General features: G+C 41.5%; 1 protein-coding gene across 1 annotated transcript in view; it reads left to right on the top strand.

Annotated features, from left to right (window-relative positions):
• TAOK1 (TAO kinase 1) overlaps positions 1 to 18,685 on the top strand; it is a 68,381-nt gene that overhangs the window by 34,378 nt on the left and 15,318 nt on the right. The window contains exons 4-17 of the mRNA XM_030230961.2: positions 1,109 to 1,210; positions 2,008 to 2,053; positions 2,943 to 3,039; positions 3,401 to 3,514; positions 4,249 to 4,340; positions 6,797 to 6,890; positions 7,540 to 7,621; positions 9,484 to 9,651; positions 10,511 to 10,714; positions 11,900 to 12,034; positions 12,659 to 12,895; positions 13,659 to 13,787; positions 15,358 to 15,561; positions 16,053 to 16,292. Coding sequence (XP_030086821.1) covers positions 1,109 to 1,210; positions 2,008 to 2,053; positions 2,943 to 3,039; positions 3,401 to 3,514; positions 4,249 to 4,340; positions 6,797 to 6,890; positions 7,540 to 7,621; positions 9,484 to 9,651; positions 10,511 to 10,714; positions 11,900 to 12,034; positions 12,659 to 12,895; positions 13,659 to 13,787; positions 15,358 to 15,561; positions 16,053 to 16,292 — 1,944 coding nt within the window. The remainder of the gene's footprint in view (positions 1 to 1,108; positions 1,211 to 2,007; positions 2,054 to 2,942; positions 3,040 to 3,400; positions 3,515 to 4,248; positions 4,341 to 6,796; positions 6,891 to 7,539; positions 7,622 to 9,483; positions 9,652 to 10,510; positions 10,715 to 11,899; positions 12,035 to 12,658; positions 12,896 to 13,658; positions 13,788 to 15,357; positions 15,562 to 16,052; positions 16,293 to 18,685) is intronic.

Genomic DNA, 18,685 nt, shown 5'->3' with positions numbered 1-18,685 from the left:
CCTTAGGGTAGATGGGCCCTCTGTCCCTCTGTGAATACTACCCACATACCAACACATGAGGAAGAGTGTGCTGAGAGATTAACAGGACCTGGAAAGCAGCTTTTGAACCTTTTGGAGTTGGGTTCCTCTCCCTCTGGTTAACTTCAGAACTGATACCCTTGCTCAAAAACATTTGCAGTGTCAACACTCTTACGTTTGTGGCTGCATACTTACATGGTTTCAGCTACTGCATTTGGTTTTGAAGGTACTCTCTGTACCTTGTAGTTTACCAACAGTAAAACTACAACCTATCAGTTGTAGTTTTACTGTTGCACTCTCAGACTCTTGCCTTTCCTGCCTGAGGAGATGTGGATGTGCAGCACATGGGGAGACTTGGAGGTCTCCAAGGCAAGCAATGTCAGTGTCTAGGCACACATTGGAACTTGACATTTTGGCCTCTTCTGTGCTTTAAGCACTAACAGAGCTCCAGTTATTATAAACCTGGCTTTGTTTTATCTGTTTATTTTTTTTTCTCCAGTAGAACCATTCCTTTATCTAGTAGGTAACTCGTTTTAAATTGGCCCTTGTAAAGATTAAACTAGTAATAGAGAAACATTATCAAGAATGTTCTCAGATAGTTGGCAGCTGATAAAGGGAGCCTCATCCAGTGTAATATAGTGACTAGTAGGGATAGGTCTTTATAGTATCAAGAGTTGAGAGAGGCAGCTGACCCTGCTGAAGGACTCTTATCACCTACATCCCCTTCAGGTTGGGGTGTATGTTTGATTTGACAACAGAATTGGTATCCCTTAGTAGAGGATCACTTCTTTTTTGAGGACATGTTCAGATATTAAATGTTTAGCAGTATATCCTATGCACACACATAAATATAGAAATATAAAACATTTATATAGATGAGAGATCAATGCATACAGCCTAATTGATCAGCAACTTATTTTGTAGATGTTCTGAGGAGTTAAACAGTGACTATCATAGTGTTGATACAAACTTACTTTGATTTGAACCTTGAGATAGTTTTGCCTCTTTAAATAATTAAACTACATAGTAACAACAACAACAAAAAGGTAACAGTTCTAAAAAGTCTTTCTGTTCCTTTTATTCCCTACAGAAATGGCAGGATATTATTAAGGAAGTCAAGTTCCTCCAAAGAATAAAACACCCTAACAGTATAGAATACAAAGGCTGCTATCTGCGGGAGCATACAGCATGGGTAAGCAAATGCTGCTCTGCACTTCTCTTGCCCTGGTTGAAGGTGCTTTGAAATCTCCAGCTGGATTTTGGGAGGCACCTGAGCACTGGTGTTGTACAGATTGAGATGAGCATAGCCAAGGGCCTTACAGGTGCTCAACAAACTGAATGTACTTTCTGGAACCAAGTTTTAAGGAAATTTTCCTTTTTGCTTGGATTAAGTGTTGCTGTTCTAGTGTATCTAGCTTGATAATCTGAGTATTTGAAATAATGTGCACCCATCACTAATAAAGTTTTGTAGTGCAATATACTAAAGAAATTGTATTATTGAGCTAATAGTTTAAGTTGTAAGTACTGTTTTGTGAGTTAGCTTGAATAAATCTGTAGGGCAAAGTTTTAGTTTCTCTTTTTGAAATCTGACTGGGACAGAATCTTAAGTAAATCCCTAAATAGCCCTTTAATACTCTGATAAGCTTGTTAAGTGCAGTTTAACATTCCTGTTAAGTATGTGCATATAAAATATGATATGTAATACAATACCTAACTGGTCATGAACGTGCTTTGGCCTTCCTTACAAGTGGTGTTGCTTGGTATCTTACACAGGAGGGTTATGCTTATTTCCAGTTAGAGCTGTCCTTGTGGGAGGGGTCAGTGTGACAGTGCTGGGATGGAAGTTCATGGTACAAGCGATACTTGCTTTATTGTGGCAGCCTGCACTGTGTGCTCCAGGAATTAGTTCTAGATTTCTCCATACCAGTCTAAAAAACATGTATTTACTACTACAGATTTTCTAACTACTTTGATTTCTTCCTCTAACAGCTTGTTATGGAATATTGTTTAGGATCAGCATCAGACTTACTAGAAGGTAAGTGAGTCACATTTGTTTATTTGATGGAAAGTCAGAAGTAGAGTACTGAACTAGGAGGTTACAGAATCACAAGAGTTTTTCTTAAGTTTATAGTTTTGTTTGGGGCCAGAGTATATATAAATAGGTGCAGTTTGTCAAATTCTTGCACAGTTGTAGTGGCTTTTCTGTAGAATATTAGTTTTCCCAGGTGCTTAGTTTCTCCTTGGTTTGTATTATTTTAAAGTTGTCAGTCAGCTATTTGTTTGCTTCTGAGTTTTAGGTTTTCCTGCCATGGCAGTTCAAGATTTACTGCTGAAAACCCTTGCTGTTGATCCTAATGCTTACTAACAACTGTAGGCCTGTTGACTAGAATAGCATTACAGCAGTGCTAGGGTTGTGCTGATGAGGTCTTTCATTAAATTGTCATTTTTCTATCAGGCTTCTTAGAGTAGACTGGCTTTGAAGGGATATGTGTGGCAGTAAGTTGTTCCTTTCCTTGCCAGAAGCATTTCAGGACCAAAAGCTGAGCTGCCAGAATCTGATCTGTGTTGCTACAATTTATTTGTGTGTGAATTGCTGTAAATTTCTGGGGTTTGGAGTTTCACTTCATTAATGGAAAACTCAATACTGAGTCTCAAGAAGTTACTTGGGAGAGTGGTCACAGGAATGTAGTTTATGGTTGGAGAGTGATCTCTTTGGTAGTAAATAGTTGCTGGTTTACAGTTAGGAGATTACATCTGATTATAGAATGTACTCTGTGAACTATTTTTGCATTTGCTTCTCATACTGAACCCAGTGAAAATGGACTTTTAGTATTTCTGTTTACATTGTTAACAGTACTGGCTTGCATGTTGCGAACTGTATTGTTTTCTGTAATATTGAATTTCACATAAATTTTTTCCTTAAGTTCATAAAAAGCCATTGCAAGAAGTGGAAATAGCAGCAATTACCCATGGTGCTCTCCAGGGATTAGCATACTTGCATTCTCACAATATGATCCATAGGTGAGTAGTTACACTTTTGTTGTCTCATACATACTTACACATAATTTGTTTTGTTGACTGTATCCCCTCCATCCCAAATTCTACATTGTAAGCAGAGATTTTTTTTTTTCACGGTATCCATATACTCCCAAACAAGTGATTTATAGTAGTCTAAAACACTGGCAAGACTAACATGTAAGACAAATGAATCCAAAATCAAGGGCCACTTTAAGCAATTAACCTAGTTAAAGACTTTGTGTTTGGAGGAATGTGAATATTTTGCAGCTTGAACATGTGAATATTGGTGCGTTTCATAGTCTGTCCAATAGGGAGTTTTCTTCTTTGGAGGAGAGTAATACTGACACTTGTGTTCTATCATCAGAGATATCAAGGCAGGGAACATCCTGCTGACAGAGCCAGGACAGGTGAAACTTGCTGACTTTGGGTCTGCTTCCATAGCATCTCCTGCCAACTCATTTGTGGGGACGCCATATTGGTAAGCCAAGAGTTGTACTCATTTCTGGCTTTGTGAAGTGAAAGGATCATGTATTGGCTATTTAATATACTTGGGCTTATTGGAGCTAGTTTTGTAATCTTCCAGTTGTGGTGGTGATAAAAACTACTTTGTTAGGAAAAAAAAGGTTCAGTAGTGAGTAGGCTCTGAATTCCAAGAAATTGTGTATCTCTGTGTTTGTAGTTCACAAAAAGTAATAAAAATATTTTGCTTTCTGCTTAGACTGACCTAAAGTGGTAGAGGTGGGATTGAATAATCTGTAATATATTTTAATCACTCCCCCCAGTGGTTTAAACAATTCATGTATTCTCACCGTGTCTGGTTGTTGAAATAAGTGAAGTGTTTTTTCTTTCATAGGAAAGGCCCTTGTATGCTTTTGATCTCTTACACCTAGTCTGTGGTGTTTACTCAACTTCATGTTATAATTATTTCACCACAGTTGGTCAGCCAGCTAAACTATTGGAAATGTGGGAGGGTGAGAAGGTGGTGATACTCACAAATGGAAAGCTGGGCAAAGCTCAGGAGAACATCACACAGCCTCTGCAGGCCTGCACTAGTGTGGGTGCTTGGTCTTTGTTCCCAGTATCCCATGGTCATGCCTGATAGCTTGGGGAATGATTTGTTTATGGTAGCTGAAATCAGGGAAATACCCTTTTTCATACTGGTAATGATAATGTGTTCCACTGCCTATTTTGAGCACCAGTTTCTTTTCTTAGGATGGCCCCAGAAGTGATTTTAGCCATGGATGAAGGGCAGTATGATGGCAAAGTAGATGTTTGGTCTCTTGGAATTACCTGTATTGAGTTAGGTAAGTTATTTCCTTTGAAAAAAATTAAAATGTTGTTATTATACCTAGAACTTACTCAGTTGAATCACAGTGCAGAAGATTTGTGCTTCCTTTCTTGTCCTGGTTTCTCTGGGCCCTGAGTTTTAGAGAAAAGAGTGAAATGTGCTTTCTAGAATTCCAGACCAGTCTCCAGTTTGATGTTTATTTAACTGGTGTTTTCATTACCTGAAGAAAAAGACAAAGAGAGTGGCCAAGTGATATCACTAAGGGTGTTCACATTCTGTGTGGGAGAGGCAGTTAACTTCTGAACTGAAAAGCAGTTCAATTGCTGAACAGCTTTAGAAGTGAACCATTAAAGGTACCAATGTGGAGATACATTTAGTGCTAGAAGTTGATATTGTTACTGTGTAAATTTAATGTACATTAACAAATTCTGCAGTGATGAAGTTCTGGAGAAGTTGACAAGTTCAGAGCTGTATTCAGTGTGTGTTGTCACTTCTGAATAGATTTTTTTTTTCCTTAAATGAAAAGATACGAAATAATCCAATTTTGAAGTGGTAACCTGAAACTCAAAGCCTAAAGACATGATGGTCTTGCCATTAGAACAGACCCTTTAAAGCAGGATGTGAGTTTAAAGGGACAGTGTTAGTATGGCATTCTGTTTAACACATCATGTTTTCTTGGATCAAAAACGCCCTGGCTGAAGCACACCATGCACACCACTGCTCCATGCACCTGAGGCTGTCCTCCCATCCTTGTCAGATCTGATTGCTCATGCTCCAACCCAGCCTCCGTGGAGGAGCAGCCCAGCCAGGCAGTGAGAGCTCTCAGGAACACACTAATCCATGTGAACTGCACAGTTTAGCTAAAAATGCTGTCTGGCATTCCAAACTGTCAACTTCATTTTCTTCCAGGACGCGAAATAGATTCTTTCTTCAGAGCAGAGATTTTGTTTGTTGGGGTTTTTTTTGCTTCTTGGTTGCCAATATAAAGCAAGTTGAAGGGGTGTGACTGTCATGACAGAATCCTGCTCTGAGTGGAGTAAGGAGACTTGGCTGGCTGCAGGGCTCCAGGAATGCAGTGAGCTCATGGCCACCACACCCCCGGGAGTCCTGCACGCTGCGTTCTTGCAGGATGAAGCGTGTTGGGCTTTGTCTATGGCTGCTGGCGTGGTGGGAGGTGAGACTAGGTCAGGACAGCAGAGCAGTGTAGGCTGGATCTGTGTGCCTGGCTCATTTGTGTTGCTTTGAGTAAGCATGGGAAGGCAGCAGGGAAATGACATGTCTTGTAGTCTTCTCAAATTATCACTTAGTCTTAGAAATGGTCTTATTGAGGGCTCAGTTTCAGGGTTTCCAGAAGATTTCTGTTTTATTCAGGTGAGCTAAGAGAAAAAAAAAAAAGGTTGAGAGAACAGTCAGTTAAAATAGTTTAATGAATAATCTGTCTGATCCTTGATAGCAGCAACTAGTTATCTGACAGATTAGAGGAGGTAAAGAGCTGAATTTGAGGAAAGACTTAAGTCCTCAATCTACCCGTTCTGAGGAATTTGTGGGGCTTAGTCCATCCTGCCATAGCCGTGAGTGAACCATGATCTCTGATCCATAGTTCAGTGCTACTATTCAACTCAGAACTGAGCAGACTAAGAAAAGTAACATTATTTTTTTCCTTGTTTATTTTTTTTTGAGGAAGGAAAGTTTTCTGTTGCATTTTCAGTAGTGTAGGAACATCCTCGTGGCCTGACCAGCTTCTCTGGAATGTCTATGGCGAGGCTGAGCTTTATAAAGTTTGCCCCATAAACATTCTGATGAAGCTTCAATTTTGTTGTTACAGTGAGATCATCTCCTTCCTCATTAGGCTTTCATGCTGTGTCAGTCTATAAGAGTAATACAAGCTTGAAAGAGAGAAGAGCCAAAGAGAGAAGGCGACTCTCAAAATAGTATAAAGAGTTGGCCTGTTGCTGACTTCCTGCCCATGTGCTTAGTCAGTTAAGTGTGATTTGATGGTTCTTGTAACGAGTTTTTTCTTCATCACTGCTGTCCTGCTAGAAATAAATATTTCTTAGCTTTTTAGCAACTGTAGATTAAAAAAACAAAGGGGGGTGGTGTTTGAAGCCAAGAATGCTTAGTGGCTAAACACCCAGTATAGAGCTTACTGTTAACTTACTCCTATTTTAGTACATTACAATGAGTCAGAGAACTCAACTATGATAAACCACGTAATTTAAAAGCTTGAGAGGACAAGGCATTTGATCTTCAAAGGGCTTTCATCTTCTGCAATGGCACAGGACATATGCCAACATATCTGTCTGATTGCAGGGTAGGGTTGGTTTGGGGTTCCATGTTCAGGCATTCGGGATTTTGCTGATGTGGTTTTCTTTTTAAAGAGATGTAAACTGTTAAAAAAAAATTAAACAAATAAAAAGAGCAACAACATGAGACTTTCTCCCTATATAAAAACTTCTTTTCTCTTGTGTGCAGCGGAAAGGAAGCCTCCTTTGTTTAACATGAACGCAATGAGTGCCTTATATCACATAGCGCAGAATGAATCCCCTACACTACAGTCTAATGAATGGTGAGTATTGCTGAGGGAGGAATGTTGGAGGGGATCGCTCTAAATGGACTGCTTTGTCATGCTGAGTTCTTGAAATGGCTGGAGTCCTGTGGGGAGGATGTGAGCTGGAAGGTTCTCATTAGATTCACTATACATTTAATACACAAAATTGACCAATTACTAAATATATGTTTGAGACTCTTCAGTGTAGTAGGAACAGGACAGGCTGTTGGAAGAACTTAAGATCCTGTAAAAAATTCAGTTCATGGGTCAGTAAACTTTTGAAGCTCCCAAGCTAGCCAAAACTGTGGGGTTTAGTGTTTTTTTTATCACAAACCACACTGTCAGTTTCTAAATCCTGTTTGGTTGAAGTATTGCTTTGCAAGATGAAGACACAGCTTGTGTGTGGCAAGTGTCTGTTGCATAAACTTCAGTAGAATAAAGCACAGTAGTAACATTCTGTGCCTCCCAGCCTCAACAACTGTGTTTTGAAAACAGCAAATACAGTAAACTAATTTCAAAAGTTGAAAACTTCCTAATTATGGTTTACTGAACCTACATAGTTCTTGGCCTAGGAGCTACAAGCATCCAGATGTGAGGATCTTGACTCCTTAATGAATTAAACTGGGTCATTAACTTAGGTGGATTTTTTTTCCTCTCCTTCACACAGGTCTGATTATTTTCGAAACTTCGTAGATTCTTGCCTCCAGAAAATTCCTCAAGACAGGCCTACATCAGAGGAGCTTCTGAAGGTTGGCTTGCTTGTCCTTTCTGTTTTCCATGTGGTATTAAAAGGGGCTGTGCCCTGTGATGATGATCTGTCTCACCTACTGTACAATGTTATGGTTAATGATGCTCAAACACCTTTGAGCTGTGAGTGCTGTGGGGTGTACTGAGCTGGCAGCCCTGGCTTTGCTGCCTGTCTGCAGTGTCTCAGAGTGTTCCCCAGGTGGCTTTCCAAGCTAGCCTTGGAGTTCTCATCATAAAAGGTCACTCCAGCAAGTGACACTGGATGACCATTGACTTGTCCAGAGTTTTAGTTTGTCAACTCAATCGTTCCAGTGGTTTTAATTAATCCTGACAGAGCTGCCATGCATTAGCTAACAAATAGCTTTTGTTACTCCCCTCTGTGATCTGTGCTATAGAACACTCCAGTGTGCTTTATGCAGTACCTGAAATCCACTGCTGGGGAAAAGGAGGCAAAATAAATCAGTTCTTCCTCCCTCTATTTTTCCTTGGCAAAAAAAAGCCTCAACAGTCTGCAGGCTTTTTCTTGCTTTATTTCTTAGCTTCTTTTTCAATTCTTCATTTGTCTCCTGAGTGCTGCAGGTACTTGGCTTTGCTCACTTTAGTGTGGAGACAAAGCCAGTGGGGTAGATTGTTGCAAAAGGCTGACATGTGAACAGAACTCTCAGAGAAGTTGGGTGTTGGAGCTGCTTTTTTGTGTGACTTTGATGGATTTCCTTTGTGGCATCAGGTGGCATTCAGAATTTTGCTAACTTGTCATTCTCTTTACAGTGCTTCTGACATTTTGGGTTTCTTTTTATCCTGGCCCTGCTTCTGCTAAACAGTGTTTTTCCAAATTTTTTGCATTGCAGGGAAATGGATGCTATTTATGAAGGTTTTATCAGCACCTTTTTGCATGGTTTTACCTAAAAATGGCTCTGGGGACTTGTGCCTCTTTGAAAACTGTCTATTCAGAAACTAAATGCAATTATTCAGGAAAGGTTTTGGTGTGGGTGTGTAGTCCTGCCATTTCAGAATTCTACAGATTGGTTTTATTTTGAGCAATGTGCTGCAATTAAAGAGAACATTGATGGAAATGAAACGTTTGGGAACGTATTCCTTCCATAGCTATAGTCTGAAACAGCTGCATGCCACTTTCCAGGGACAGGTAGGGAATGTGCCATGTTGGAAACAGCATTGCAGTTCTCCAAAGGAACAAAATGAAAGTAGTGGTGGTGTTAATAATGACTCATGCTTCCACAGCACATTGCATCTGGAGACTGCAGAAGCTGCTTCTGACATACATAGACAGTTCTTGCTTTACCTATGGGTAAAATATAGCCACCTTTGCAGAGAAATGTGGTGAATATCTCCAAGAGAAGAGCAGAACACAGGGAACTGTTCCAGGACCAAGCTCTAAGGTTCACAGCCTATTTTATGACTCAGAGCTGTATGATGAATATTTGATTCCCAAGCTTTTCTAAACAAGGAAATGGGTTTTTTACTGAGAGTTAGCTGATGAGTTAATTAACATTTGGTTAAAGATACTAGCCAGTCTAGCACCTTTAACTTTTATTTGATATTTATTGCTCTTCCCTCACTAAACCACTAGTAGATAATGTCTCTGAAGTCTGGGTTTATAGTGAGCAAGTTTTCATGGCATGTAAAATGCTATTTCTGGGTTTTTACACCTTTCTTTTTTGGTACAATCATTCTGAAATCTATCAGGATCGCAAAGTCTGAAAATAATGCCAGTGTTTGCCGTGAAGGTGCTCTCCTCCTGTGCAGGGAAGAGGGCTAATAAACCCAACTAGAGCTCATCACTGTGTCCTCAAAGCACATGCATTGGAGGCATGAGAGGCCACTCACCTATTTTTGTGTTCTGCAGCACATGTTTGTTCTTCGAGAGCGGCCTGAAACAGTGTTAATAGACCTGATTCAGAGAACAAAGGATGCAGTGAGAGAACTGGACAACCTGCAGTATCGTAAAATGAAGAAGCTTCTCTTCCAGGAGGCCCACAATGGCCCTGCAGTGGAAACACAGGAGGAGGAGGAGGTGAGAGAAATGCTGGATTTCTTCACTGAACCACAGAGAATAAGACTGTCATTTAAATAACCACAATTCAGATATTGCTGAAACGAAGGGAGGCTGTTTACACACCTGGCTGTAAACACCGTCTCCCTCTTTGTGCTTGGAATAAAGCTACCTCAAGGCACAAACAAGGACAAACAGGGTAGATGCCTAGTGCTGGCAAGAAGCTGTGCCATGTGTTCATGCTTGAACAGTCAGCTTCCAGTCCTGTAAATCCTCGCTTTCTTTGCCTGTTTATGAGGCTTCATGAGGACTCTTTAGCAACTGCAGTTAACCTCTGTTTTGACCATATGTACTGAGAATGTTGTTCTAAATCTAAGGCATTGAGGTTTTTTCTTGATTTATATTAAAAAAAAAAAAAAAAAAAGGAAGAAAAGCAAAACAGGTCATCAGGGAAATTGATTTCTCTTTTTTGGGTTGAGTGCTGCAGTCACCATGCAGAGAAGGAGACTCTGAATTCCAGTTCTCCTGTACAGAAGAGAGCCTGCAAGGTGCAGGGTCCCAGCTGAGCACGCAGGTGATTCTGGTGTCACAGCAGTTTCTGGTGACACGCTGTGGCTGATACATGATAGAGTTCAGCTTGTTAACAGGCTCGCTGTTGAAAAGAATCTGACATCAGCCAGTTAATCTTGACAGGGCTGACTCTTTCTCTCCCCAGCATCCCACAAGAAAACCATTTCATGGCAATGCCTGGAGGGTGGAAAGTGCCATGACGTGGCAGGTGGATGCTTTTAGAGAGAAATGGAATGAATATTCCATTTGGTAATGTCCGTGGGTACCACTGGGATGGGTTTGAATTTTCTTTCTAATTCCTTTCTCCTAGGAACAAGATCATGGTGTGGGCAGGACAGGAACAGTGAACAGTGTTGGAAGTAATCAGTCCATTCCTAGTATGTCTATCAGTGCCAGTAGCCAAAGCAGTAGTGTTAACAGTCTTCCAGATGCCTCGGATGATAAGAGCGAGCTGGATATGATGGAGGGGGACCACACCGTGATGTCAAATAGCTCTGTCATTCATCTAAAGCCGGTAAGCCCTGGATTCTTACTGCAGAACTTCGAAGGTGTAAAGTGGGAGAGAATTTGTTTGGCACAAAGTCAGCTGTTCCCATTCCCGAGTCATTATCTGCAGTTTATGTTATTGTGCCCCAAATATATATATATGAGTGTGCACTGGAGACTTGGGAAGGTGGTTGTGAAGATGGTTATTTTTGTTATTTCACTAAAAATTATTTTACTAATAGAATTGTTCCAAAAGCAGTTTGCTTTATCAAGAGGAGTTGGAATGGGAGGTTGTAAATAGGTTTGTTTGGTGGCTACCCTTAACATGCATAGCACTGCCTTGTGAGACAACAGGATGTGTGACTTCCCCTTTTTACCTCCTCGTTAGATAATTCTTAAAGTCAGGACCTACAGTAGAAGCCAAAATCAGTTCTGCAGCACCCAGCTTCCTAGCACTTGATTTGAATATTTTGTTAATGAATAAAGTGTAGGGGAAAAAAAATGCAGCAGAAACCACTTCCCTGCTTTCCCTCTGCCAGATGAAGGGTGGGCTGGGGAGTGCCCTCTGAGCTGGGCTGCTCTTGCCATGGAGGGGTTATCACTCCGTTTGCTCAAAGCACTACCATTTCTGTGGCTAATGATAGGTGTGGCTAGAATGTCTTGTTCTTTGCCCAGATATGCAACAAAGACACAGGTATTTCCTCAGGGAGTTAATTAGTGTATCATATCTAACTAGTAATCGCTCTGTGATGAATGACAAACTCAAAATAAGAATGTGGAATACACCATGACAAATTTTAAAATTTGCTTTGAGGTATTTCTGCAGTGGGTGTAATGAAAATCTTCCTCTGTCTTTCAGAGCTACAGAGATGTTGTTTTCTGTCTTTCAGATTTGATAAAATCTTCTTTATAGCTTTTATGTTTTGTTGCAGTAAACTGTTTAACTCAGCTTTCACTTTTCCATTATTTTTCTCATTTTCAGCTTTGGTTAGTAGTCTTTCTCTTAGTAATAAAAATTCAGTATGAAATTTCTGAAAGCAAAGGTCGTAGATCAGAACTCCTTTTGCAGTATACACCTTCATCAACAGGAGGATCTTTCAGGGCTGATGAATGTAAAACGCTTTTTTCTTCCTTTCAAATAAAAAGACCAAAATTAAAAATCTTTAGTAACACAGTTTCTCTTTATTCTCTGACATTAATATTTGCTGATAAGGAGGAAGAGAACTACAGAGAGGAGTCGGATCCTCGGACAAGGGCATCAGAACCCCAGTCTCCTCCCCAAGTATCTCGCCACAAGTCTCATTATCGGAACCGAGAGCACTTTGCTACCATACGCACAGCGTCGCTGGTACGTGGAGGGCTGCCTTGGGGAGAGCTCTGCAGGAGGGGATGCTTTGAACACAGCTCTGTGCAGCTTCTCAGAGCTTTCAGAATATCACCACAATATGAGCAACTTCTCAGAGCTTTCAGAATATAACCACAGTATGAGCTATCTTCATTGCCTGAGATACTGGCACTGAAATAATTTAGCGTCAGTTAATAAAAGCTTCAGTGAGATACCTGGGCAAATGTAATTTGTGTATATTAAATATTTTTAAATCTCAAATCCAATGTGCCCCGTAGAATATAGGAAACCATTTATAATAATAAGCTGGTTTTTATTTTCATATGCATATTATGAATATTTGTGGGTGTGTGTATGTATCCACCCTCATTGTATTAGGCTAAAAGGCCGTTATTTAGTACCAGCTTTATAACAATTGTACTGTTTTTCTGCTGGAGCCCATATGAGCTTATCTCCTACAGCAGAATTGAGTTTTTAATCTGCTCTGCTGCCATTAGGATGTGTGCTTTTCTTTACAACAAAATCATATTTCTTAACTGAATCGTTTTCTTTTGTGGTTTGAAGACTGCTGAAAAGCAGATTAAGCAGCATTAACTTCCTCTGGGCCCGACGTGGTTATCTTCCTAGGTGACAAGGCAAATGCAGGAACATGAGCAAGACTCTGAGCTCCGAGAGCAGATGTCTGGCTATAAACGTATGAGAAGGCAGCACCAGAAGCAACTGATGGCATTAGAGAATAAACTGAAGGCAGAGATGGACGAGCACCGCCTCAGGTTGGACAAAGATCTCGAAACACAGCGTAACAATTTTGCTGCAGAAATGGAAAAGCTAATTAAAAAGCACCAAGCAGCCATGGAAAAAGAGGTAGGAGGTTATGGTTTATCAGACCAACCCATGTTTGTTAATTACATTGAATTGTCCACTTCCCCTCACTGATGCAGGGATGACAGTGTGGACTCTGAGATGTCTTGTTCTCAGGAGCCAAGCAAATTGGTAATTAGAAAAAGGTTAATACATCACCTCCTCACTCTGAGGCATTATGTAACTAGAGAAAAGGTATGTTCTTCACGGCAGTGGGTTGTACTGAATGTTAGAATCCTGACCCCAGAAAAAAAACCACTGGGGGTTTTCCTCTCTCTTGCCATGTCTGTGCTGTCAATAATTGCCTGCCATTGAGTGTTGTGGAGGCAGATTAGCCTGCGGAGAAATGTGCCAGCTACACTTAAATGTTCACTGTCTAGTTGTGTATGGATATGGGGGGGCTATGCTTTTAAATAATTGATAATCAAGTGGTGCTGCCTACAGCAGTTATTATAGATTTTTGTTCATCTCTGATCTCTCAGTGGAAGGCTGAGAATATAGTTTATCATAAGGTTTTGACTTTTTTAGGCAAGATTAGCTGAGCAGTAGGGCTGAGGGAATGTGGCAGTGGAGGAGGACTCTGCTGGGTGCCTTGATGGGATGGGGAATGAGGAGAGAGTGAGGACAAGCTCCTCTGACTTGGACTTGTCCAGAGACATGGTGAATATTGTGGTGACTACCATGAGATCTGGGTCTTGAGGCTGAAATTGGACATGAGCTATAATCCATTGGGACTCAGACTGACTTGCTGCTGGATTTGCTGTAGGCTAAAGTGATGGCCAACGAAGAGAAGAAGTTCCAACAGCATATTCAGGCCCAACAGAAAAAAGAATTGAACAGTTTCCTGGAGTCCCAAAAGAGAGAATATAAACTCCGTAAGGAGCAGCTGAAAGAGGTAACTCATCTCCAGTGAGAAATGTGTGATACGGTGTGAGAGTGGTGAGCATGTGAAAATAAAAGTGACACTGCACCACAGATCTTCCTCAGGATTGCAGTGAGTTCTGCATTTCATGAGCAGAGTCCTGTGTGCACTGTATTTGTTTCATCTCTTTGACCTTTAAGTAAGAGAATTTACTTTTTTAGTTAGTTGTTGATAACTATATATTTATCTTGTGAAAGTACAAACCTCTCCATTGTTTAATGCTGCTTTTTAGCCAGAAACATGCAAAGTTGGCTATCCTGAGGAATGAAAAAAGTTCATGAAAGGTCATGAAGACTTTTCTCATACATTGTTGTTGCAGGTAGTGGCCATTCCCTGCAGCAGTTAGTGAAGTTTCTTATCTCTTAATGATATTCCTGTACAGGAGCAAGAGAACAGAGCAGTAAAGATGATCTGCATTTTTTGTAAGGAAAATACCTGTAAAGCACTATTAATTTTTATAGAGAAAGCTGTGTAATTATTTAAAAATCATTGCATTTCAGTGAAAATCGAGATCTCTCTGAAATGCAGGGAAACTGTAGCATCAAACTTCCTGATTCTTTTTGTGGAGTCACTGAAACCGTAAGCACTATAAATAATTTTTTTGAAAGAACCATTTAATGCTCAACCATCAACTTGTGTGACACAACTTTGGAACTTGCTCCAAAGGGAAATATTCCCAAACATAGGCATTTCCCAGGAGAAAAAAAAGGCTAAAGAGCAGCAGAGCCAAGAAAGATCTAACAAAAACTACAGTAGCGTGGGCTCTTTATAATAACATAGAATCTTTTTCTAAGTGGGCAGTAGATCACAGAGCACCAAGAAACACTGATGAAATACAGAGGAGTTCTGTCTCATACTTCAGTTGAAATGTATCACAACAAGTCTTAATTACTGTATGGGCATCTCTAGTATGCAATTCAAGCAAGCAGAGTCTTTTGCCAAAGATAGTTTAAGCTATGTAGTACAATTGTGGAAACTCTTTAAGTTTTACCTGTGAACTTCTTTACATTGCTTTTGTGAGTTATGGCTTCTCAGTGAGCAGCTCTGCCTTTGAGTTACTGTAAAATGGGTATGTGCTCCAATCAACCAAGACACAAAAAATTTTCAGATGTGCTTCATGTGGCTGGAGTTCTGTTTGAACAACAGGACGTGAACACTTTCCTTCTCTCAGTCCTTTGGGAGCCTGTAAAAATGTTTACCAGGCAGTATGGCAATACCTCCAAGAGTTTTCTGTGTCAAAATGTCTCATTTTGACATTTTCAGCTGATACATAGGTCTGGAAACTGTGGACATAAGCCAGTATTTTGGCCAGTGGAAAAAAAAAAAAAAAGCTGTAGTTGAATTTGTTCCACTGTGATTTGTCTCCTGGTATTTCTTTAGTGTTCCTTACATGCTGTGATGCATTTTGAAGAGGCTGAGATGGCACCAACCTTGAGAAGAGAGAGTAGAACATGGTTCAGTAGTTTATTAGTCAGGTCTGTCCAGTTCGTGGCCAAAGAACTTAATATAACTATTCCACAATTAATCACCTTGCGATTATCAGGAGCTGAATGAAAACCAGAGCACTCCAAAGAAGGAAAAGCAGGAGTGGCTCTCTAAGCAGAAGGAGAACATCCAGCATTTCCAGGCAGAAGAAGAGGCCAACTTACTGAGGCGTCAGAGGCAGTACTTGGAGCTGGAGTGTCGCCGCTTCAAGAGACGGATGCTCCTGGGCCGCCATAACCTGGAGCAGGACCTGGTTCGGGAGGTAAGGGGACAGGGAACAGCCAGAGGTGAGACCTGGATGCACCTGTGGGAAGTGCATCTCACAGGAGCACCTGCAGTCCAACTCAAATCACACAGAAGTGTTTGTTACCACATCCAAAGTGTTTTGGTAGAACAGTGGTTGGATGCTTTGCAGTAGCATCTGGTCATCCTTGTGGCATCCAATGTACAGGTTAATGCCCTATTGCAGGAGAATTGTTAGGTCCAAGAAGTCATCAGACGCAACAGTTAACAGAAAATGCTAACTGTGAATCCTGTTGAGCATCTAGAACAGGAAGAAGAAAAGTGAAATGAGGAAGGAAAAATTACCGGCGGCGTTGCTGTCTGCTGCTGATAAGACCAAGAAACCCTGTGGTCTGTCCTCAGATGCCTTGGAAGGAGAAATGCCCTTGTGAACAAAGTGAAATGTCACTTTGTCAACGGAAATCCAAGTAAGTACAAAGAACCTAATAATTCCCTCTGTCCTCCTGCTAGGAGCTAAACAAAAGGCAGACACAGAAGGACCTGGAGCACGCCATGCTGCTGCGTCAGCACGAGTCCATGCAGGAGCTGGAGTTCCGCCATCTCAGCACCATCCAGAAGATGCGCTGCGAGCTGATCCGGCTCCAGCACCAGACCGAGCTCACCAACCAGCTGGAGTACAACAAGCGCCGCGAGCGGGAGCTGCGCCGCAAGCACGTCATGGAGGTCCGGCAGCAGCCCAAGAGCCTGAAGGTACTAGGGGGTGTAGGAGCTCTGAAGGCACTAAGGGGTGTAGGAGCTCTGAAGGCACTATGTGATGTAGGAACTCCCATTCTAGCTGGTGGTAGTGGAAAAGTGGTCCGTGGAAGAGTGGTTCATTACAGCCCTTTTACAGTGCAAGGCCAAGATGATTTGAAGCTGGTTAACTTGAAGAGCACCATAGTGGTGATCAGCCTTAGAGGGTATTGCAGGTAGGCCACAGCAGCACTAGTCCCTCCTCTTCTTTGAAAAGCTCTTCTCAGCAAAGTCCCTTCCTTTCTGGGGTAGTTTTAAATGCATTTCATGTTCACAGTATACTTTTTTCCCCCCTCCTACACCATTTTCTGATCTTTCTCTCCCCCGTATACAAAAATAAAACCAGTATTTCTGCAATGAAGTAGTGTCATTTAAAAACAAAACCCAAAAGCTTTGTGTTGCTGTGTGCATCAAAATGAACTTCACTCTCAGTCTTGGCTAACTCACCTGGTTAGTGTTTTTATATTAAAACTGGCATGGTGGTAAGTGGGGAGGGGGAAGAGAGAGACATCAGCCAAGTGCAGTGTCCTCAGGAAGCTCCTGGCACTGACCTTTGCTGTTTGTCTCTTCTGGGTTTCTCATGCTGCCCTTGTAGCTCTGGTGGCTGACCAGAATTATGGGGCCTCTGTGATTGAGGCTTTTAGTGTTTTTGTTTAAGCCTTCACTTCATCCGAAGAAGTCCAGTGGTTTATTTTGAAGTGTCTGAGAAGGGTGTATAAGGCCTTTCACAAAGCTGCCTGGTACATTTTCTTTGAGGAGGCAGACTTCTTCTCTCCACCCAGTGTTCAGCTGTGCCAGTAACAAAATGAGTGTATGGCATACTGAGCATGGGGTTTCTTTGTTGTTCTACATCTTTCCTCTTCATGATATTTTCCATCTGACTTAGTTTTCACCACCTGCAAGTTATCTTCTTACAGAGAAAATAACCAACTTGAAAACACAACTTCAGAAAAGAAAAAATGATACCTGATTTGTCAATATTAGAATAATATTAAATAGTGAAAACCTGGCTTGTGAGAACAAGGGACCATCTGATCACTGTTGAGAATCTCCAAGGATGTAGTGTATAAATAGCAGATGACTTCACAGGGAAGCTGTGCTGCACTCTGAGCTGAATAAAACTGAAGCAGCTGTATTAGGTTGATCCTTCTGAGATTAGCATGAATGAGTTCTGCCTCCCCAAGGTGATGTGGTGCAAACACGAGTGGGCAGCATGTCCGTTCTCCTTCCCTGGCAGCAGGATCTGTGGTACTTCTGTGCTGCAGGGGCTTGGCTCCCTCTCACCTCTGCAGACTCTGCAACCCCTTCCCTTTTCCAGGGAGGACAGGGCTGGAGCGTTTTGCAGGGAGCATGGAAAGCTTGCACTTTGCTTTGCATGGCTGTTCTGTGATTAGTGAAGGATTTCAGGCTTGAGCTGTCAATCCTGCACCTTTGCGAACAGGCAGTGCTAACAGCAGAGCCCTGGACAACCGTTGGGTTTGTAGCACAATCCCCTCTTTATCGAGGCTGTTCTCTAGCATTAACTCCTTCTCCTGCCTCTGACTAATGCAGGCAAGTATTCTTAATTGAATAGATAATTTGACCATTTGTTCAGTTTCTCTCCCCAGCAACGTTTTCCCTCAAGGGCACATTTCAGGCTTTCCCTTTGTTATTTAGTGAGGCCCTTTGTCCTGGAAGCAGGTTTTTAACGGTCACTGTCTGTTCTATGACAGCACCAGAAGGACCCATAACTAGAATTCACCCTTCAGTGAAAACGGCTGTTATTATTTCAAGTGTGTTAATTGTGATGCAAATACCCTCTTGCTGGTATTTCACAATACTCGGTCAAAATGATCTTGTCAGAAGTCTGACTGGAAATCTTACCCCTCCCTTCTGTTTCCTGTTGTTAAAACCTTTGGATTGGGAGCCTGTAAACAGTCTGGTGTCCAAGCAAGAATTCACAAAAAATGAGTGCAAAATAGGTTGATAGTGTTTTGCTGTGACCAGGTCCCTGATGGGAATGTGTAACCTCCTGACACTTCCCTTAAGGGCAGTGAGAAACAACTTTAAAGGTTTCCTGGAAGGAAATAACTTTCTGTGAAATTTAGAAAGGTTAAAAGTGATGCATTCCTCTTCATGATACGTGTTTTGATTTGAATGAAACCCATCTTTGTCCTGTTCTCTGCATCAGGTTAGCAAAGTGGTATTGTTGTTTTATGCAGCTAAGTGTTCTCGGGCTGGGGGTGTTGTTTGATCCCACTGCACCTTTTGAGGTGGCTGCAAGTGCTGTGCTTATCACCTGCCCTGCTGAGCCCTGAGTAAGTGCCAGGAGCAGGCAGTGGAGGGGCTGATTTGGCCATGCACAGAGATCT

This window comes from Serinus canaria, chromosome 19, assembly GCF_022539315.1.
Source record: "Serinus canaria isolate serCan28SL12 chromosome 19, serCan2020, whole genome shotgun sequence".
Lineage (NCBI taxonomy): Eukaryota > Metazoa > Chordata > Aves > Passeriformes > Fringillidae > Serinus > Serinus canaria.
The sequence above is the reverse complement of the archived record's forward strand: the minus strand, read 5'-3'. Positions and strand labels throughout refer to the sequence as shown.